The sequence below is a fragment of the Ruditapes philippinarum genome, unplaced genomic scaffold, assembly GCF_026571515.1.
Source record: "Ruditapes philippinarum isolate M1 unplaced genomic scaffold, ASM2657151v2 ctg5301_1_1_1_1, whole genome shotgun sequence".
In the NCBI taxonomy this organism is placed as follows: domain Eukaryota; kingdom Metazoa; phylum Mollusca; class Bivalvia; order Venerida; family Veneridae; genus Ruditapes; species Ruditapes philippinarum.
Genome location: NW_026853913.1, coordinates 19598 through 43410, shown reverse-complemented (window position 1 = coordinate 43410; position 23813 = coordinate 19598). Strand labels below are relative to the sequence as shown.

The following is a 23813-nucleotide window of genomic DNA, read 5'->3' as shown; positions in this document are numbered from 1 at the left end:
GTTTAAACCTCGTGGAGAACTGTAAATTAGTTGACGGTATTTCAATTGAACTTAGTATACACCAGAACAGTGTGTGTGCTACAAAAAAGACGGGAAAAAACTGTTTTGGCTTAATTGATTTTTTAAATATTTATTTGGTCAACATGACGTCGCCACGGATTCGATGCAAGCGATCACGTGTTGCGCATGCTTATCAAAACGAACGTACTTTACTGAAACACACTTTTTTATGCGGCAATATTTTGATGAAAACGTATGTCACAATTTCTTCAAGAATATCTGGAAAGGTACAAAAGTAACATTTTAAAAATACATACCATTGGAATCTAAAAATATTTACCTGAAACACTTGTTTTTTATTCAAATATTGAAAGATTTAAGCAAATAAGGAAAAACCTTTAGTGATGACCCTAATGTTACCGTAAAAAATTGTCACGTGATCACTCTTCTTGGTATTAGATTTTTGCGAAACAAAACAAAATAAATAAATAAATTAACAAATAAAAAGTTCATAAAAAATTAGTAAGAGGTTGCTTGCGATTATTGTAAGCCTTCTTGAGTGTAACGCTTAACAAAGCTTAACAAAATTTAGCTGCTCTCTTTGAGAACATGTCATGACATTCTTTTGCAAGTGGTCAGTATCGCGCAATTCCTGTGGTATTGACATGAATGGACTTGGATCTTTATTAAATCATTTATCCAGCTTACCGTGTTTCAAATTTATGGTTCGTTATTGGTTTTTATTTTAGAATTGTGTTGAAATGTATTATTGCGCGCGTTCTTAAACGCTTAGCGATCTATTTTTACGTCCGTCATTGTGCGGACTACTTCGACTGTAACAGACCGAGTTCCGCCGAAATTTGATATTTCGGAAATAAGTTTACATGACACGTGTATAAAAACTATACAAATATTAACTTAAGTGTAGCAGTTGTGGCTAAAGAAGTAAAAAAATTATAGTATTGAAATAAAGATCTTAAAAAGGAATTTTTAGAAGACTAATAAACGACAAGGTAACCAAGTTTAGATATTTTAGTGTGAAAAAAAATGGTACGTCAGAAAGGAAATCTAGTAAAAAATGGTAAATCGGATCCGAAATCTAGTTTTCAAAATTACATATTTCAGATGTTTGCAAGGTTAACGAAGTTCACTGTAATTATTAGAAATTTATTGTCCTTTTGTGCTTAGGAGCTAAAAATAGACGGTATTTGCAGACGACATGGCTCGCAAAAATATTTGTAATAGCATATAGTTACGTTATTTAATCTTTTTTTGTCTTTTTAGTCATTTTCAATGAAAACTACCGGGTATTGACGCAACCGGTATGTTTGTATGCGTTTTATATTTATATATATTTACATTAAGATGTATTGAAAGTGGACAAAAAAAGTCTTTGGCCGTAAACGATATAGATTTGTTTTTAGATCGATGTTAGTTGGAACACATTGAAAAATTAAATGGAATCTTCGCCAAAATCACGACACTTGACCTAAATTTTCAAACGAAATGATTGTTTCTAATCTGCCACAATTAACAATTTTTAACCGTGGTTTAAATTTTTCCAGTTTTTTCGTTTTTTTTTCTTTCAAACACCATGTTAAAAACTCCGAGAGACCAAACATAGCACAATTCAATACACCTTATCAATACCTGATTACAATACAATTTTCAAACCTATATGAAATACTTTTATAAACTTTCATAAGGAATTAAGAAAATAATGCCGAACTTTTGTCAAGGTTTAAAAAAAATCTCTGTGTAACACTAAGCTTGTAAATGTAGAAGGACAATTTTTTAATCTGATACGTGTTTGAACAAGATTTATTCATGTTTAGAACAGTTGGTAAATTCTCCATGTCAAATACATGTATATATAAAGATAGTATTACCAAAAACAAACATAAGATGACTTCTTCTTCGCATTGGTGTGTGTACTGTTTTGTCTTGTTTTTTTTTTAAATATTTATGTGTGTGTGTTTGTGTTCGGGGGGGGGGGGAGTTTAGTGAGGGGGTCGCATAATGCTCCCATCTCGGGCAAATCAAAAGTTCTGATGTAGAATGATGTCCTTCAGGGCAATTCCTTCAGTCCCGTGCTACAATGTTTATGCTAGGTGATTGATTACTTGACATCGATATCAAATATTATGAAAAATGTGAAGATGGACTTAAAGACCCATTATGTCCCAGAAATGACTTTATTTTTATTCACAAAAGCTTTTTAATTTTGATGCACACTTATAGTATCCAAAAGTCACTGGATGGCCAACTATAGGAAATTGCTTTTTGACAATAAGAACAATTATAGTAAATTAGTATTTTGTATGAAAGTCAAAATACTACTTTGTTAACATTTTGCTACTTTTATCACACATTATTTCACATTTATCTCTACTTTCTTCTAGCAACAAGCATCTAACATGCTCTAAAGCCATTATGTAAACATTATAAAATTCATGTTTGCCCTTTCTACAGAAGAAAAAAAATATTTGTGAGGCATAATGTGCCATTAAGTTATGAAATTATTGTTATATGAAGACGTGCCTTGCTTTTTTATTTAAATATTCTGGAAGATCTTAATATTTCATTGAAGTAAACATGAAAGGAAAAGTAGAATACGTTCTGGGCTTAAACATGTATAAAGCCTAAATAATGTATTGAAATAAACATTAAAAGACACCTTTAAAAGCTCTGCCAGTTTTTCCACCTTTGTTGTCGGTCCGATATCAAGTTTCGAGCTTAACTGAAAAGGAAATAATCACAAGAATTGAAGCCATGAAGGAAAACGAATTTAGCAAACAGCATTCTGAATAACAATGATGATGATGATGATTCTCATGCAATTGTAAAAGGCAATTTTCATCCGCAAACTTTTAATTAACAAATAAGTTATATAATCATGTATATTCGAATGCCATACTATCTGACTTACAGATTCGTTTCGGTTAGACTGATTTTTTATGAGATAATTATTATCATTATAATATAAATGTATAAAAATATTGTATACCTTTTGTCTTAATAGTGAATAAGATATGTAGGTAAAATGGTTTAACCTTTTCCCTTATATAAGCGTGTTTCGACTGCTTTTTGACCCCCCCCCCCTTTTTGAGGCCTCAAACAGTGAAAAAATGTCCTATTTAGACCCCAAACACTGTTTTTCGTTTGAGAAATGTTGTAAAAAAAAGTGACCATTTTTTCGGCGCCGTCCCCCATTCAAATAATACATCAGGGGGTTGCCAGAAGGGGGATGTGCCCCCTTCTGTTTGGGGGGTTTGAAGGGGGGCGGAGTCCCCCTCATCGCCAAGAAAATTTTGGACTTGTGAGAGGCTTAAAATGACCCCAGGTTGATCATAAGGTAACGTGTAACCAACGCTGAAAAGCCTTTGACTCTATCTCAATCCCTTGAGAAGTTGCAGCACTTTGAAGTAAATTTTGATGGAAAAAATCGAGGCAAAAAAGTGATTTTTGGCAATTTTGAGATGTCCCCTCGTTGCCATGGTAACAGGAAATTTAAGACTGAGCATGTCGTAACAAAGGCAATGGTCCAGTCAACATCTGTGCCAAGTTTGATTAGTATTGAAGCATTTTTCATAGTTTCATAGCAGTTTGAACTTGTTAGAGGAGGCTTATCAGTGAAAATGGCCATTTTTCACAATATGCTCATGGGGGAAAGGGTTAATATAATCATTTATGTAATGAACATTAACGATGGTTGTTGTGACACTACTTCATAATTTGATATTGGTAAACAATATAATTTTCATCCGGGTAACTTAGCAATAACCAGACCTGGACATAAATAATACAATCATTGTAAAAGATATGAAGTTCGTGAGTGAAACACACACATAAATTGATATTTGCATCACTCTACGTTCTTACGAATAGGTTACTCTTACAACTTACTCCTATAAAAGTCATAATTTGTTTTGTACAATAACATATGGACTGTTCGTTATCTTGGCAATATGCTGTCATAAGCTTATAAGCGTTACTTTATAGAAATGAATTGTCTGTCTGTCTGTCTGTCTGTAATCTTCAGCCATGCCGTGAAATTATCATGGATGTACTTGGTTGGTCAACTTTTGTGTAAATTCAGTTTACCGGAGTAAACTATATAGTTACCTCTAAAAATAAGTTGGTATGGTATAGTTGATTTAGATTTAGTGGTTGGTATAAGATTTGAGCCGTGTCATGACAAAACCAACATAATGGGTTTGCGACCAGTATGGATCCAGACCAGCCTGCTCATCCGCGCAGTCTGATCAGGATCCATGCTGTTCGCTATCAATTTCCTTATCCGAATATTTGTAAAGAGTCACGATTTTACCAAACACAATAATTTTATGTACCCGATCAATTTGACTTAATTGTGTTATAGTCACGATTTTACTATTTTGACATTCTGAACATTAAAATTGATTATTGCCGTTCTTTAATAGTCATTAAAACATAGTAATTGTACAACCGGTTAACAGTTGCATTAATGATTTTGAAATCTGTATTTGTTTGGCTAAGAGCGTGATGGTAGCAACGAGACTGTCAAGTGTCTCGGGTTTCAAGGGCAAAGTATGAGTCGCGTCACGACAAAACCAACATAATGGGTTTCCGACCAGCATGGATCCAGACGAGCCTGCTCATCCGCGCAGTTTGATCAGGATCCATGCTGTTCGCTATCAGTTTCTTTACTTGTAATAGGGTTTGTAAGTGAACAGCATGGATCCTGATCAGACTGCGCGGATGCGTCAGGCTGGCCTGGATCCATGCTGGTCGCAAACCCATTATGTTGGTTTGTCATGACACGGCTCATTTGTCTTAATTTTGTCTTATACAAATTTATCAACTGTTCGTGTAACTGCGATGCCTCTGATGATACTCACATAAATTTTCAAGGTCAATTGTGGATTTATATAATATGGGGTTTTCCCTGCTATGATTTTTGGAATGGTCCATTCGAAGTTTTAGGTAATAAATAAAGCCCATTATGCCTCAGAAATGCTTTTAATTTTTATTTCTCAAAAACATTTTAGTTTTGGTGTGCTTTAATAGTATCCAAAAAGTTTCTCATTGCCAATTACCTGAACCATCTTTTTTACTTGTTGCATTTTAGCAATGAGAACACTTTCTAGTGAATAAGTGTTTTGTATGGAAGTCAAAAATACCAGTTTGTTTACATTTTGCTACTTTCATGACAAATTGTTTCAAATTTTAAGCTATTTCAGGTATCAAGCATCTAACATTCTCAAATTTTATTGTTTAAACATTACACAATTCATATTTGCCCTTTCTGAAGAAACAAAAAAGTTTTTTCTTCCTGAGGCATAGTGTGCCTTTAAACCTTTAAATACAACCATGGAGCAACCTGGTCAGACTAAATGGATGTGCAGTCTTGTGATTTATACTGATGACAAAGCGATTAAAACCTGGTAACAGATAAAAATCAAGACATTTAAATACCTCCTGGCGTATGGTAAAAATGTTTCGGTAAAAAACTTAATCCAAATAGGCTAAAATCCGTCCAAAACGGACATCCAAAAATCTTGGTTGCATGAATGTAAATTCTAGTAAATCACATGTACCAATCATCAATCAGCTTAAAATGATTAGGTTCAATACCAAATTCATAGACTCGTTGGATAGAGTAAAATTAACAAAGGTATTAAACTCACTATAAAATTCAGTATTGAACATGCACTGCAAACTCCTTTCTCTTTATATGAATAATCCATCTCATGTTTGATACTTTGAATTCAACTTTACCTCATCTGTATCTTCCTTCTCTGGTTTCGTTATTTTGATTCAGAAGAAAAAAAGAGGACTAAAAATCATCCGACGTAAATAAAGTGTCGGTCTTAACGCTACTATCCCACAGGTTGATGTTTGGGCGTTTTTTTTTTAAATAAAATGTCATGGCAAGATAAAATTTCAACACAGACTCGTACATTTATATTTAAACTGGATAATTACTACATGTATTGTCCGAGGAAAAAAACTTCTAAGTTCAGGTACATGCTGTAAGTTTAAACCTTTGCAACGTTTCATTTTGTAAATATTGACTAAACTTTAACTGGTTGCTTCTACATCCGTTGGTTGCGAGTAGAAAAATATATCACAGGAAAGTATGTATTTAAACAAAAGAACAGTATCTCGGTAAATCCGGCTAAAATTGACACTCATACGTCCCCTCGTACAAATCAGATATACTCGTGTTTCGATGCTCTTTCTAATACAAAATGACTTTAAAATGTGAAATAACTAATATTTTGTCACTGCAAGTGAGTCCGATTTCAATAACTTGATGTGATTTGATAGTACCTTTAATTTATTTTAGAAGAATTGCATTCCAAAAGATGCTAAATATTATTTTATATGCAGATTAAATAAATAAACTATTGTAAACATCAATTACTGTAAGTGCTGCTCATTTATGATAATTAGAGTAACGCGGCGGCCAGGTCTAAAACCGTTATCATATAAAAGCTATCACAAGACAAGCAGGCAGGCTAATGATATAAGGACAGTTACTGCACCAATCACGAATAAAGATAAATTTGGCCACTGAGTAGAACTATATTTTTCATATACCAGCACTGTTCAGGACAAGTATCTATCCAGGATAACAATACTGAACCGCTGAATACTCCACTATAGATAAACAAAATCACTGTACCCTTTCTTGCGAGCCTATACATACTGTCGAGCACGTACTGAATCGTGCATGGGAGCCTATATATTATTCAAACTTGTACCGTTCTTGCGGTAACAGGAATTAGACTTGATTATATACTTTTTTTTCTCGAACAGTGGAAGACATTCATATTTTCTTTTCATCACTTCCTGTATTATAAACGATTTACGAATAAACTAAATCGCGTCACAATATCCGCTAGATGATACAGCTTATTACATGTGCCAACGCAATTCTATATTTACAGTTTCACTTTTTTGGTATTTTACCAAGTGTTCACTTTTTGCGTTGGGCTAACATTTCGAAGATATTATTGATTTGACTATGGGATTAATGTAACTGCGTGAGAACTTTTTTTCTCAATTTATTTAAAAGTATTTTTTGATATTTTTCTGTAGCACATGTACTAATGATAATGATAAATCTCCAAAAATGCGATATCAAATTATCCGATTATCTTAATCCATCTCTGATACTCTGGCAAAATAAAATGAGCTCATTGTGAAATAAGAATTAACAGTGACTGTGTTGTTTATTTCTGATCCAAACCATTCAAACGATAATAAAGAGTAGGGTAGAAAATAAATCCACCCAATACTTCATTTTATATATCTCCAAACATTATAATTTAATAACCTGATAATTGGGTATATCTTCCAACATACCAACCTGTGCATCGCCCAAAAAACACTAAACAACACACCAACCGATTTATTGCGCAACATACGACACACCAACCGGTGCATCACTCAACACACCAACCGATGTATCACACGACATACCAACCGCTACATCACACAACAAACCAGCTGATGTATCACACGACACACCAACCGATGTATCACACGACACACCGACCGATGTATCACACGACACACCAACCGATGTATCACACGACACACCAACCGATGTATCACACGACACACCAACCGATGTATCACACGACAAACCAACCGATGTATCACATAACACACACAACTGATGTATCACACGACACACCGACCGATGTATCACACGACACACCAACCGATGTATCACACGACACAACAACCACTGTATCACACGACACACCAACCGATGTATCACACAACACACCAACCGATGTATCACACGACACACCAACCGCTGTATCACACGACACACCAGCTGATGTATCACACGACACACCAACCGATGTATCACACGACACACCAACCGATGTATTACACGAACTCACTAACCGATGTATCACATAACACACAAACTGATGTATCACACGACACACCGACCGATGTATCACACGACACACAACCGATATATCACACGACACACTAACAGCTGATGTATCACACGACACATCAACCGCTGCATCACACACACAAACCAGCTGATGTATCACACGACACACCAACCGATGTATCACACAACACACCAACCGCTGCATTACACGACACACAAGCCAGCTAATGTATCACACATACGGCACCAACCGATGTATCACATGACAAGCCAGCTGATGTATCACACGACACACCAACCGATGTATCACATGACACACCAACCGATGTATCACACGACACAAACCGCTGTATCACACAACACACCAACCGATGTATCACACGACAAACCAGCTGATGTATCACACGACACACTTAACGGATGTATCACATGACACACCAACCGATGTATTACACAACTCACAAACCGATGTATCACATAACACACCAACTGATGTATCACACGACACACCGACCGATGTATCACACGACACACCGACCGATATATCACACGACACAAAACAACTGATGTATCACACACGACACATCAACCGCTGCATCACACGACAAACCAGCTGATGTATCACACGACACACCAACCGATGTATCACACGACACACCAACCGCTGCATCACACGACAAGCCAGCTGATGTATCACACGACACAACCAACCGATGTATCACATGACAAGCCAGCTGATGTATCACACGACACACCAACCGATGTATCGCATGACACACCAACCGATGTATCACACGACACACCGACCGATGTATCACACGACACACCAACCGCTGCATCACACGACAAAACCAGCTGATGTATCACACGACACACCAACCGATGTATCACACGACACACACAACCGATGTATCACACGACACACCAACCGATGTATCACGACAAACCAGCTGATGTATCACACGACACACCAACCGATGTATCACACGACACACTAACCGGTGCATCACACGACAAACCAGTTGATGCATTACACAACACACCAACCAGTGCATCACACAACACACCAACCTGTGCATCCCGGTTTATTGTTCAACATACGGCACTCAAACCGGTGCATTAAACATCACATCGAGCTGTGCAGCATACAACGCACCAACAGATGCTTAGCGTTAGGCAGCACAACCGGTTCTGCAATTCAATAAATTGTCCATGATTTCTAATGGAGTTTTATTACTGTTTTCTTCTTTTTCTCCATTGTTAATTTGAAAATTGAAAGTTTGACTCTATTTTACGTGAATTATGATAGCAATTTGTCTATTTAGTTTGGATTTGAAGTGTTTACATTTTAAATTTAACGACGTAGAAAAGAAACAGTCTGCACTTGCAACTGAGCAAGTGCAGCGCCATAAACACCTCTTTCGAGGACTATAATCGAGTTGTTTACATGGGCCTTTATACACTACATTTAGAACTCGGTCAATTTAAGACGGATTCTTAAAAATGCAATCATAATGTGGAAAGTGAACTTTAATTTGCATTATGGTTTATGCGCACAGTAGATAAATAGCTTTATAAGGAAACACACATAATGCCTGTCTATGAGGAAATCGAGAAATTCAGTCTCGTGACTGCCATACGTTTCGTCACTTCCGTCACCTGTCTCAAAAAGCTTTCATTTTATCTTAAGCCTACTGATACAGTTTCTAAGGTGTTACTCATTAGCCAAAATAGCCGAACCTACCAGGTAGCTTACGAAACGTCGGTGGTTCTGCTAAGGTGCCCGTTGGTGCCTGATATAATACAAGGAGTGCACGTTGTATGCACGTCTAACTTCATGTATTGTTTATGTATATTAAATAATTAATTAAATGATACAGGTATATAAAATATGAAATTTATGTATTTATATGCATACAAGAAGATAAAGAATTGAGCCGCGTCACGACAAAACCAACATAATGGGTTTGCGACCAGCATGGATCCAGACCAGCCTGCGCATCCGCGCAGTCTGATCAGGATCCATGCTGTTCGCTATCAGTTTCTCTACTTGTTATAGAGTATGTAAGCGAACAGCATGGATCCTGATCAGACTGCGCGGATGCGCAAGCTGGTCTGGATCCATGCTGGTCGCAAACCCATTATATTGGTTTTGTCGTGACGCGGCTCAATTACTTTCTAGCGTTGCAGATTCTGTACAAACTACACTTTAACTCCCTTGCGGTCTTTTCATTTAATATAAGTTAAATAAGAATTTCTACATAAGAAACATGTATATGTTATCTATTCTACAATGTGTGTTACAAAACATAACATGAATAAATCATAATGTTAACGCATTGCCTTTTCTTTTCTATGAATAAATAATTTTCGGTTCTTTTACTAAAATAATTGGAATATTTGCTCATTTGTTATTATTCATTTCTCGAATCTCGGATACAAGCTAGTTATTTTTTGATCTTTTAAAGTATTAAATTTGAAATAAGGGTCAATATGTGGCATGAGTTAGGAGTGAAAAGAGGTAGAAGAGTTGAGGGTTTGACGGCAAAAGTCAATGTTGTTTGGTCGGTCGGTCGTGATGCTTTGTTGAACAAGCGGTTTGCATTTTTTGGCAAAAAGTATGTAATATTACGTATTTGTAAAAGGAAATAATAGAAAAAGAATAGATGTCAAAACCGAACAAAACAATTAATTATAATACTAAACATGTTCCCAGGAAAAATGAAATATAGATTTCCGTGACACTGATGGTTGATACATGCATAGCTATACATATGTATCATGTAATAATGCATTTGAATGTAGGGTAGTAGCGTGAAGCGTGTCACAATATTCAATAAAATGAATTGCATTTTCTTAAATAAGCAATAAAAGAAAAAAAAAACTAATTAATTTTCTATTATTGTAATTACAGGTTTGATAACATAACATTTTAAAACAAAGTAGACGATCATAAGGAATATACAAATATGACAGAGGAAAAATACGATGCCAACCTTGGAGCCCATAGAGAGGGTATGACCCCGGAAGAGGTCGCTACATATTACAGTGAATGGGCTAGAAATAAGAAGTACGATGAGGTAGGTGAAACATTGTCACTTTTTGTTGATCGTATTAATACGAGTATACCCGATTCCCAATTTATGCTAGATGTATTTATTCCACATATTTAAAAAAAGAATGACAAAAGCTCGCATAAAAAGACAAACAAAAAGAAACAACAAAAAAAATTACAAACTTGTTACTTGATTGATTAAACCGATCATTTTCGTGGAACAACTACAAAGGTAATGGTGCTATTTAACTAAAAGCCTACGGCAGCTGTTAATGCACGAAAATTGTGCATAAACGAAATTCATGCATAAACGTTTACGTCCATTTCGGTAATTCTGCCTTTCGTTATCTGTTTTCCGTAACAGTTTACTATAAAGACACATTTTATCATACATTTCACGTGCTACTAGTGCGATGTCAATTTGAATATGAAACTACCCGGACCATTGTAGCAATAACGAGCAAATTAAGTCAGGAATACAACGGCGCGTGCTCACGTGATTTTCTTTGCTATTCGCTTACAACTCTGTAACAAGTAGGAACAGCATTGATCCTGATCAGACTGCGCGGAAGCGCAGGCTGGTCTGGATCCATGCTGGTCGCAAACCCATTATGTTGGTTTTGTCATGACGTGGCTCATTATCTTAATGCATGTTTTCTCCTGCATTATTGTATACCTACGTACGCAGTTTTTATGTAAAACTGTTCGATTGCATTTATAATCCATCGAACCAACGATGCACTGTTGCAAATATTAATCATGACGAGTCGGTTACATGTATATTTATAAATTCAACAGAAAGCTTCGTTCTAGATTCGTCGATAGTTGTAAATAATTTAATGCACCCATGTTTTTGTTTAGAATTTTCATGTTCGTTATTGTAATATATTTCCCTGCTTAAGAGTCTTGTTTGTAAACTCAATTTATTGTAACGTATGAGAAAATTAGAAAAAAAAACGAGACGATTTTATGCAAACAAAAAACTGAAGTGCTATGATAAAACCTGTTATAAAAGTCGTATGTGCATTGTAAACACATGATTTAAATGTTTCATAAATTGAAATATGTTTTATCAATAAATATCAATTAAAATATATTAAAATCAATTCATCAATTAAAAATTAAAATTTATCAATTAAAATATGTCACTTTATAGTGTATGTTTAATCAATGTTGTCAACATTAAACAATTATTCGATCGCGTGAAATGTATGATTTTAGGTTAAGTTTCTTAGTTTCAATGAATGAATCAGCTACATTTACAAATATCATTTCACCAGATAATCGTTTAGAAAAGGTCAAGAGCCGGTACGATCTGCTCACAATATTTAACAGCTAGCAGCCGATAAAATGATTCACCCGGAAACCATAGTAGTCTGGATTGTTTAACACTTTTTCTGCATTTAGTAACTAAAATCTTTAAGTTTATTGGCGGACATATAAGCCCGGAAGTTGAAGCTAATGACTCATTAGTGATGAGGGATATACCTGGAATTTTAAACGATGACCATATGTAAATATTCGATGACCATATATAAATATTTACCGCATCTATCTGATGATTAAGGGTTTATTTATCCCCGAACTGATTAAAAATATCAACACATGTTTGTTTTCTAATTTTTTCTCATGTTTTTTGTCTTTCGTACAAACTTACAGTTTTCCCTTTTCCAATCACAAAAAAACCAAAACAAAAACAAAAAAAAAACCCAACAAAACATGCACTTATAATTAACAACAATTTCAAGGCTTATTTACTGTTTCGACTTATCGTTTTACCAAAAGATGACGTGAAATTTACATGGTATGGTGCACACCATGAGCAAAATTCGTCCTTGACCTCGATCACGTGAAAATGTACATGTTTTAATTCTTTGGCCGCATACATTTTTTCCGACATTAATATGGAAGAAACTGAAGTGTGTAACATTTGCGCATACGTTTTATTGAAAAGATATTGAACTTTAAAAATGAATCAGAATCCGGAATCGATTTACTGCCAACTTTGTTTCGAACAAAATTAACCCCTCGTATACAAAACAAACACGCAAAAGAAATCAACAAAAGCGATCCTCAGCTATTAGAAATTTCGTAATAGGTAATTTAAGCTGGCAAAGTCATAACAATCGATTTATCATGAAATTAGGGATGCAAAAATATCCTTTTACGATTCACTCGAGTTTCTAATATTTTCAACATTTATTTAAGACTGTGCTGTGTATGGGGAGAAGGAAACAGGGAAACGGGTGGGGATGGGGGTGGTGATATGGTTTAAAGTCAGTGGTATCAATATGGTGTAATTTACCAGTGCAGCTTCTTAACAGATGTAAATTGTATAATTATGATTATTCATCATATAGTTTCGGGTAGACCAACTGAAATTAATACCATAATACATGTATATATAAGTGACCATTCCAAACTACAACAACACAGAAATGAATATGTACGGAAAGTTAGAGATTTTAATTAACATTGATATTTTTTACGTTCATTCATTTACCCCCACCCCCACCTTAAATGTTGTTGTTTTTGATTTCACCATACATTTACATTTGATAGACATCTATATTCTTCTCTTATGTACGGGGGGAAGGGGCGTTTACGTCGCACCGAAAGAAAAGGGATTATATGACGACTTTACGATTTTAATGGGGAGGAAGACGGCACCAGGGTAGAACCACTGACATTCCGTAAGCTAGCAGGACATCTTCCTCACATGAAATAATTTTAAAGTCCCTGGCAGGATTCGAACCAACAACGATTAGTGTCAAATGGTTTGAAATCAACGACCTTAACCACTAGGACACGGACGCACTCGTTTAGATAGTTAATACAGAATAGGTTATCTTATATAATACATTATTTTTTATACAATTGTTTATATATTTATATAAACTGACTGTACCCTAATATCAAATTTATTTATAAACATTACTTTTTGTAATAATTAATAATCTACTGCACTATTTATATTGAAGATTCAATAACATACTGACTAATTGTTACTGCCACACTCTTTAAGTGTCCCCCTTTTGTAATACTTGTCAAATGAATGTGTATATCTTTTCAAGTAAAACCCACATTATCAACATATCAAATTTGAATAAGTGAAAATATAAATTTCATTGTTCATTTTAATTCCTCTTTTTAACATAAAATTTTCAATACATATCTTTGTAAAGAATTACGACATACCATTGGAAATTTATATTATAACCTTTATATTTGCCGCGTCACGACAAAACCAACATAATGGGTTTGCGACCAGCATGGATCCAGACCAGCCTGCGCATCCGTGCAGTCTGATCAGGATCCATGCTGTTCGCTTACCAACTCTATAACAAGTAGAGAAACTGATAAGGAACAGTATGGATCCGGATAAGACTGCGCGGATGCGCAGGCTGGTCTGGATCCATTCTGGTCGCAAACGCATTACGTTGCTTTTGTCATGACGCGGCTCATATAATATTGTGTTTATGTAATAATACTTTCGGAACGCTTCACTAATCTCCTTATCCGAATATTTGTAAAGAGTCACGATTTTACCATACACTAAAATCAGTTACAATGATTATATGTACCCGATCAATTTGACTTAATTGTCTTATGGTCACGATTTGACATTTTGAACTTTAAAATTGATTATTGCCGTTCTTATTACATTGTATATAGTATAATAGTAATTAAAACATCGTTATTGTACAATCGGTTAACAGTTGAAAATCTTTATTTGTTTGGCTAAGAGCGTGATGGTAGCAACAAGACTGTCAAGTGTCTTGGGTTTCAAGGGCAAAATATTATTTATAAATCTGCAATTTGAGGACTTTTTGAAATTGTAGACTTCAGGTGAAGGACATTGATTTATAAACATCAAGAAGGAGTGTGATATTTAAGAAACTTAAGATCGGTGAGGTTTTCGAGATCGTTGCGTCGTTGTCGTCGGGCGTAAAATATTGTAATAGGTATCAAACCAGGAAGACTTGCTAATCATGACACAGTTGTACGACATTAGTTTATACTAATTTGTATTAGTTCGATAGTGTTGGAAGCTATAAGCTTATTGAAACACTCTCTTATCTGTTCCTAGAACCATCAAGTATTGAGCAATGAGTTCAAAGTTTCTTGCTCACGGAAACAACGATTTGTCCCTGACGGGGTTTGAACACACGCACTCAACAATCCTCCTTAGAATTACTAATCTGACGCTTTTACCACTTTGTACGACATTAAACATGGTCTTAAAATTGGTCCTTGATTTTGATCACACTTTCATGGTAAATTATGTTACATACATTTTTTCCCGAAAAGATTTCATCGTTAATTAGGATTTAGAAACATTTTAGTACACACTCATATAATCATTGTAAAATAAGACTACACACACATAAATCATTGTTATATCTGAGTAAATCTTATTTTATGAATAAATTGTGTTTTTAACTGTTATTTCAATGTATATTATTTATCCTATGATGTTTTTTGATTTTGATCAAAATATTTTGTTCGTTTTTTTCCCATAAAAATACGACAAAGCAACCATTTTGTGGTATTTTTATGTTTTCGCCTGGCGCCCCGCGGAGCGAAATTTCGGCATGACATAAATTAGCCACCATAGAAAATAGCGGTCAATAAGCAGCTCCAAGAAATGAATGAAGACGAACTATATAGGATCAACTGATCCTAACTCTTGTCATGATCTTGATGCTTATTTTTAATCTTTTGTGTTCACTGAGTCAGATGACGAATTTGTCTAATTCGATTGTATGTTCACGTGCAACATTACATACAACTATATTAAGTGAACACATTTTAAGAAAGCAAAAGAATTTTGTTTAACACTTGATTTCAACATTTTTATTCCATTTTTTGCAGGATTTAAATCCAGGTACATATAATGGACCAACAATTATAGCAGACGAGATGTCAAAAGTCTTCCCCGAAAAAAGAGATGAACTAAAAGTTATGGACATTGCGTGTGGAACTGGTCGTGTTGGTATTGAGGTAAACATATTTCAACAGCTAAAGTTTAATAAGTGCACATGTTCCAACACCTTAAGTTGAATAGGTGTACAACTTCCAACAACTTTAGTTAAATAAGTGTACATCTTCCAACAGCTAAAGTTGAATAAGTGTACATCTTCCAACAGCTAAAGTTGAATAAGTGTACATCTTACAACATATTCAGTTGAATAAGTGCACATCTTCCAACAGCTAAAGTTGAATATGTGTACATCTTTCGACAGCTTAAGTTGAATAAGTCTACAGCTTCCAACAGCTAAAGTTGATTAAGTGTACATCTTCCAACAGCTAAAGTTGATTAAGTGTACATCTCCCAACAGTTAAAGTTGAATAAATGTACATCTCCCAACAGTTAAAGTTGATTAAGTGTACATCTTCCAACAGCTAAAGTTGAATAAGTGTACATTTTCCCAATAGCTCAAGTTAAATAAGAGTACATTTTCCCTATAGCTAAAGTTAGATAAGTGTACATTTTCCAACCGTTAAAGTTAATACATCTTCCCACAGCTAAAGTTGCAGAATATGTGTTCTTCCTAACGAACTTCATGTATAACATTACAAGCTTTACATACCAATTGTATAAAACTCTATGTATAAAGTGTAACATTACATCTTTACATACTTTATGCGTTGCACATAGGATTTTACGCACTTAAAGTGTTACATTACATTGTTTTTTAATGTAATGCGTTACGTAACTTATTTTCACTATCTTAATGCGTTACGTTACTAATTATCATTCTCTTTATGCATTACGTAACTTATTTTCATTTTCTTTATGCGTTACGTAACTTATTTTCATTCTCTTTATGCGTTACGTAACTTATTTTCATTCTCTTTATGCATTACGTAACTTATTTTGACTCATTTAATGCGATACGTAACTTATTTTCACACTCTTAATGCGTTACGTAGTTTTTTTTCATTCCCTTAATACGTACCGTAACTTGTTATCACTTTTTATGTGTTACGCAACTTATTTTCACTCTCTTGATGCGTTAGGTAACTTATTTTCATCCTCTTAATAAGTTACGTAACTTATTTTTACGCTCTTAATGTGTTACGTAACTTATTTTCACTCCTTTAATGCGTTACGTAACTTAATTTCACTCTCTTTATGTTACTTTACAATCTTTTCGTACTGTGCAACATTATAATTTTTACTTACTAAATTTCTTACACTACACTCTTTACTTACTTTAAGTGTTAACTAACAAAGTTGCATCACATTCACGTGTTGTATCATGTATAATAACGTTCTTAATATATTACATCGCAATTTAACAAATTTCAGTTATCATCTTACGGATTTAAAAACATAGATGGTCTGGATCCAGCCGAGGGTATGTTAGAGGAATGTAGAAAGAAAGCTATCTACACAAACCTGTATCAAGAATTTTGCGCAGAAAATAGACTTCCAATAGACGACAGTATGTTTTATTTTTTTACATGTTTTCTATTTATACAGAATAGAACTGAACAAGAACTGTTTTAATATAATAAAATAGTTAGTGAAACTTTTAAAGGCCCATTATGCCTCAGAAATAATATCAATTTTATTTCTCAAATTTTTAAAATTTTTGGTATTTTGTTAGTTTTCGAAAATAAAAAAATGGTTTGCCATATACATTGACTGTTTTTGCTACTTTTGTTCTCTCGGCATTTGGAATAATTATATAGTGAATTAGTTGTTTTGTATGGAAGTCAAAATACTACTTTGTTTATATTCAGCCCTTCTTTTCATTTAAGATGCTCTAAATCCATTATTGAAGCATTATTGAACAAATGTTTGACATTTCTAATGAATTTAAAATAAATATTGAATTCTGAGGCCTAGTGGGCCTTTAAAATAAGGAACGACTCTGGCATCTTATGATTAAAAATGTCCAATTAGCGTTCTCCTGTTTGATCAAGAAATATTAGCATTATGAAATATCTGGAGCAGGTGATTGGTCAAAAAGCATGTTTTTTTTTTAAAGTAATTAATGTTTTTATTTCTCATTTCCATGTGGTTTGTTTAAACTTTCTATCGAATGGACGTTTCTTATGCACCGACGACTTCTTTGTACAGGATAAGGAAAATTACCAATTCAATTCAAATGACAAACTACAAACCATATTTTTAAGATCATTTCCTTTAATGTAATAGAACGAATTTTTCCTTTTTTTAATGTAAAACAATATAAAAATTTATATATAACACGATTTTCTGTTACATATTGTATTTTACGCTGCTGACAGAGAAAAAAAAATGAATAAGGTTTTAAATCTTTAACATGTACATATTCGATTGACGGGTATTTACAATACCAAATGTTTACTCAAATGTCTCAAATTTCCAATTCATTCAAAAAAGAAGCGGGTTTAACGAATATTTCTCAAATTTCTGTTTGACGGGCAAATATTCTACTATTTGAGTGAATAATTACAGAAACGTTTAAGGGCCTTGATTTTGTTCGCTCGTTACGTGGAGGTCGATTAATTCGATTCAATTCGTTCACAATAATTAATGCAAGCATATTTATTTCATAGAGAATTTACCGATTATTTGCGAACATTTGTTTCGATATGCTTTAAATTTTATGTTTGAGTAATGTTGTCCTCGAAATTTACGCTACTCACTTTTTACATTTTATTTTTTTGTAAATAAGACTGATGTTTTTTTTAAAGACAAAGCTACCGTATACAGCAAACCTAGATAAAGCATCCAAATATATCTAGAAAAAATATTAAAAATAAAATAAGCACACATTTTATATAATTACATTGTATATCTTTTAAATATAATCTGATATGCGTTGAAAATCTTATCAAATCGAATAAAATAATTTACTCTTTTCTCGGCTTTCCGGTATAGGTCACGTGTTTCCAAAAAATCCAAATCGAGAGTCTTTACATATATAAGCTCGAAGCGTACCGGAGCATGCATCAGTATTACACGTTTAACATTGTTTTCGAATAATTAATTTAAGTCAACTTGGCGCGTCACGATCACATTTAATGGAGACCCTTTAATGTTTCCGTACTAAATGAAATTAGAGAACATTGATCAAATAGATTGTCTGCTGTTTAAGTGATTAAAAACACACTTTATATGGTCACTGCAGTTTTTAAGCGGCTTGCCTTGATCCAGGGCACAGTTCGTATTTAAGTTGACTATTTTAGCGTAAAATTAGAGCAAAATTAGGGTCACATTGTTAACAGTTACTTTGCTTAATAAGAAATTGTTTGTATATGTGATCACAATTATATATGCAGTTTTAATATACAGTTTGAACTCCTATTGAAAATAACTTTTTTTTATCTATTATCATTTATAAGATCTTAAGCTATTGATTACACAAATGTTAAATATATATTTTTGTTGGACAAATAATTATTTTTTGATTTGATGAAGTTTATTGGTATAACAAATAAATGGCATGAATACAGTTTATATTAACTGCACGCTGGTATATAACGGGACTACTTTTTAACTAACGTTGAATGATGCGTTCCAACCACTCACGAATATGTAGCTTGACTAGATTCCAATTAAAATAGTTCTTAAGGGAAAATAATGATAATTAAATGATTATGTATAACACTAGAACGAACTAACGAACGAACGCACGCACGCACTCACGAACGACCGACCGACCGACCTGCAGTGAAAAAATAAGATTATGATAATGCAAATGCGACAGCCAAATATAAATCCCATATTGTTCAGTCTTTCTATTGTACTTATTCGTTTTGAGTGAGGCCATAAAAAGTGTTAGAGCACCACACTAAATAGTAGTAAATATCGTTTTACGTATACGTTAGGATAATTAAATACTATTATCCCCCTTTTTATCCACCAAAATGCACTCACTCCAAGATGTCTAATACATCTTTATTTAATAATGAATGAAAAATGTAAGAATCGGAGAAAAAAGCGGTACTTATCTACTTTTAGCTCATGATTTTTCTGTAAGTGTCAAGAGATACTGTTCCAACACTGTATCCATTGTTTTAAGCACTCGTTTCTTTATGTATATAGTTTGTCTTGATTTATATTCCAGGTACATATGACTGTTTAGTTATAGCCGGTGGCATGGGGGAGAGCCATATACCCTGTGCAGGAGTTCTAGAGATGATTCGTATAGTCAAACCAGGTAAAATAATAATGATGATGATGATGATGATGATAATAATAATACTACTACTAATAATAATAATAATGATAATTAATATTTCATCCCCTCAAAATCGCCACAAACATTACAATTAAAACAAAACAGTTCATGTTACGATAATCGTACAGCTTAGAGGTACGACACAACATCACAGTAAGTATGTATAGAGGTAGAGGTACAACACAACATTACAGTTATTATGTATAGATGTACAACACAGCATTACAGTTATTATGTATAGATGTACAACACAACATTACAGTTATTAACACAACATTACAGTTATCATGTATGGAGGTACAACACAACATTACAGTTATAAATGTATACAACACAACATTACAGTTATAATGTCCGGAGGTACAACTCACCATTATAATTATTAATGTATACAAAACACAACATTACAGTTATTATGTATAGAGGTACAACACAACATTACAGTTATAATGTATAGAAGTACAACACAATATTACAGTTATCAATGTATACAACACAACATTACAGTTATTATGTATAGAGGTACAACACAACATTCCAGTTATCAATGTATACAACACTACATTACAGTAATCATGTATAGAGGTAAAACACAACATTCCAGTTATCATGTATACAGGTATAACACAACATTACAGTTATTAATGTATACAACACAACATTACAGTTGTTATGTATAGAGATACAACACAACATTCCAGTTATTATGTATACAGGTATAACACAACATTACACTTATCATGTATAGAGGTACAACACAACATTACAGTTATTATGTATAGGGGTACAACACAACATTTTAGTTATTATGTATTGAGGTATAACACAACATTACAGATTAAAATATTAAGTATATTGACCATAAACTTAAACTAAAATATTTGTTTTATATCATTTCAGACGGATTGATTTTAATCGTAATGAGAAAAGAATATTTAAGTTATGTTGGTGAATATGTCGGCAAACTTGAACCTTTCTTTGAAAAGTTGCAACAGGAGAAAAAGATTGAAATGGTCGAAAGGAAGGAAGTCGCTAGCTATTCCTTTAACAAACAGGGAATTTTGTTCAAAATGAGAGTACTCAAAAGCTAAATATAGATACCAGATCAAGTCAGCTAGACGCTTTATATATGGTCTGATGATCTCCGTCATAACAGAAACACGTGACGTGTATTTAAGATAACTAATATTAATATATTGAAATAATAGAAATTCAATTTTTATCTTTAAATTATTATATATTTATTTTGTTAAAGATATGATGCATATTTTATCTGAATTATTTCTTTTTCACATGGAATCAAATGCAATGTAAAAAAGAAATATTTTCTGTTTAAATAGCAAATGATTAATCTTATAAAATTCTAGTTAAGGGGAGACTACTTTTTATATATAAAGTTATAGCCTTTATTTACTCTCTTGGAGAGAAGTTTTTAATTTATTATTTTTGATAACTTTATCAATACCATGTATTGTAATTTTCATCGATGGCATTTGAAAGACGTATTGCATTGATCTATAATAATTATTCCCCCCCATTACTTGGGTACTTGTTCACTTAAAACAAAATACGTCTGCTGAATCTGATTCATCGAACGCTTTTATCATTGTAATTTTATTCTACATGTGGAGTTTCATTTCGGTCAATAAACTTGTAAACATTCACACATTTGTCGCTATTGTTTGTTTTTTTCCAATGAGCATTTGGTTTGAGTTTTAAAAAATACCCCACCCCTTCATATAAACTATGAATTATTTATTTTAAAGAATCGGCAAAATGTATATAGACCATTATGCCTCAGAAATGCCTTTCTTTTCTAAAGCTTTTCAGTTTGGGTGTACTTTTCTAGTATCTAAAAATTTACTCATTGGCAAATTACATGAACCATCTTTTTTTCATGTGTTGCTCTTTAGCAATAAGTATAGTTAGTGAATAAGTATTTTGTACGGAAGTCAAAATACTATTTTGTTTACATTCTGTTACTTTTATGACAAATTATTTCACATTTAGCGCAACCTTCTTCAGGTAAGTAGCATCTAACACGCTCTAAAACCATTATTATTTAAACATCTCAAAATTCATGTTTGCCCTTTTTAAAGAAGTAAAAATTTACTAGTTTCTCAGGCATAATGTGCTTTTAAAAGAACATAGTTGAAGCGTTTTAGTGACCAGGACCAATGACAATAAATGTCAATGATCCAATGATAATTACTGAATACATAAACAACTTTAATGCTATTAAACAATTACTAGACACACTCACATTATATGTCATAAGAGAAACTGCATTGGTCAGTATAGCGTTAGGTTTGCTTGTTTGATTAGGTTATACGTCACTTCGACACAGTATAGGTCATAAGGCGATGTTCCAGCTTTACTTGTGGAAGAAGACCTCCGGTACCCTTCCGTGCATCATTTCCAGGCACGAACGTACACTCGGTATAGTATTATGCAATGAGTTTGGAAGGATACCTGTTGGTTCCATGTGGCGGACTCGAAAGTGATTGATAGATGTGTAACTTGTTTCTCAGTCCAGCTTTAACAAATATGTTTATATCAAACCAAACCTCAGCACATCGCATTTGATGACAATATGAAGCAAGAACAAATATAATGTAGCTAAAACAATATATCAAAACATTGCTTCTAGGGTTTGTTAGCTAAAGCTTAAAGAAAAAATATATTTAAAGATGACATAATTATTATAAGATTTATTTACAAATTCTAAATATTCTGGATCTTCTCTTCTATTATCAGAATGCAAAGAAGCCTATCTGAAGCTATCAGATATTCAATCCTGCTTTAAGTGTACCAGGGGTCTCTAAGGCCGAATTGTGAGGGCCTCCGATGCCACAGTCAAATCATCTGTGTATCTTTGCTGTTGTGCCCAACTGTTTGCAGTATTTCGAGTAAAAGCGGGTACCAGAATCAAACAACAGATCTTCTGTAAGCTAACTGGATAGCTTCCTTACATTAAGATATTGAAGGACCTGTCGGGTTTTAGGCCTACAGTCATGAGTGCTCAGCTGTTATTTTTAACATATTTGACAGCTATAAGTAACAGACTGACTGCTGTTTTTGTGTGTGTGTTCTTTTGTTTGGGCTTAACAGTTATTGAACCATGGAAAATCTACCATCAATAATAATATGACAGTAGACAGCCTTTAAATGGAGAAGTCAAATATAAACAAATTCTTTCATTTTACATTTTTCTTTCGTCATAATGGTGTCATTCAGTATTACATACATGGTATACCGCTTCCGTTTTTAATCGGAATACCTCGGCAATCAATCTAAAACTAAGCCGAAAAAAGTTGCGATTATTCCGTTATCGAAATACCCCGCCGACTATCATTGAGTTATAACAAATATAGTGGCGCCCAATTAGAAATGACATTTAAAATTTCACTGTTACTAAGAGATTCGAGGACGACCAGTTGTGGACAACGACAACCTGAATGAAAGCCGATATTCTAAATTCTAATGCAAACAAATAATCTGTGTTGTGGCTAATGATAACATTTTGGAAAGTCATTAATTAATTAATTAATTAATTAATTAATTAATTAATTCATTCATTCATTCATTCATTCATTCATTCATTCATTCATTCATTCATTCATTTATTCATTCATTCATTCATTCATTCATTTCATTCATTCATTCAAGG

At 33.5% G+C, this 23813-nt stretch overlaps 2 protein-coding genes across 3 annotated transcripts; both read left to right on the top strand.

The window, feature by feature from the left end:
• The first annotated feature begins 798 nt into the window (after nucleotides 1-798).
• LOC132738344 (methyltransferase-like protein 27) lies at nucleotides 799-21807 on the top strand. Of its 2 annotated transcripts, none has more exons than XM_060725827.1 (6): nucleotides 799-1013; nucleotides 10821-10986; nucleotides 15837-15965; nucleotides 17278-17413; nucleotides 20030-20122; nucleotides 21044-21807. In XM_060725827.1, exons 2-6 carry the CDS (start codon nucleotides 10876-10878, stop codon nucleotides 21232-21234), a joined length of 660 nt encoding a protein of 219 aa, XP_060581810.1. In that variant the 5' UTR covers nucleotides 799-1013; nucleotides 10821-10875; the 3' UTR covers nucleotides 21235-21807. The 2 variants fall into 2 exon arrangements, with proteins under 2 accessions (XP_060581810.1, XP_060581811.1); XM_060725828.1 differs by lacking the exon at nucleotides 799-1013 and adding an exon at nucleotides 6898-7031.
• On the top strand, nucleotides 5353-8302 carry LOC132738343 (uncharacterized protein C2orf16-like). Its single transcript, XM_060725826.1, has 4 exons — nucleotides 5353-5426; nucleotides 7400-7646; nucleotides 7783-7887; nucleotides 8177-8302. The coding sequence occupies exons 1-4, from the start codon at nucleotides 5353-5355 to the stop codon at nucleotides 8300-8302; spliced, it is 552 nt and encodes a 183-aa protein (XP_060581809.1).
• Nucleotides 21808-23813: the final 2006 nt, after the last annotated feature.

Coding starts and splice junctions, on each gene's coding strand:
- LOC132738344 (XM_060725827.1), top strand. CDS start 10,876: ATGACAGAGGAAAAATACGATGCCAACCTTGGAGCCCATAGAGAGGGT. Junction 10,987..15,836: donor GAAATAAGAAGTACGATGAG/GTAGGTGAAACA, acceptor CATTTTTTGCAG/GATTTAAATCCAGGTACATA. Junction 20,123..21,043: donor GATTCGTATAGTCAAACCAG/GTAAAATAATAA, acceptor ATATCATTTCAG/ACGGATTGATTTTAATCGTA.
- LOC132738343 (XM_060725826.1), top strand. CDS start 5,353: ATGGAGCAACCTGGTCAGACTAAATGGATGTGCAGTCTTGTGATTTAT. Junction 5,427..7,399: donor GACAAAGCGATTAAAACCTG/GTAACAGATAAA, acceptor ACACCAACCGAT/TTATTGCGCAACATACGACA. Junction 7,647..7,782: donor CACACGACAAACCAACCGAT/GTATCACATAAC, acceptor TCACACAACACA/CCAACCGATGTATCACACGA.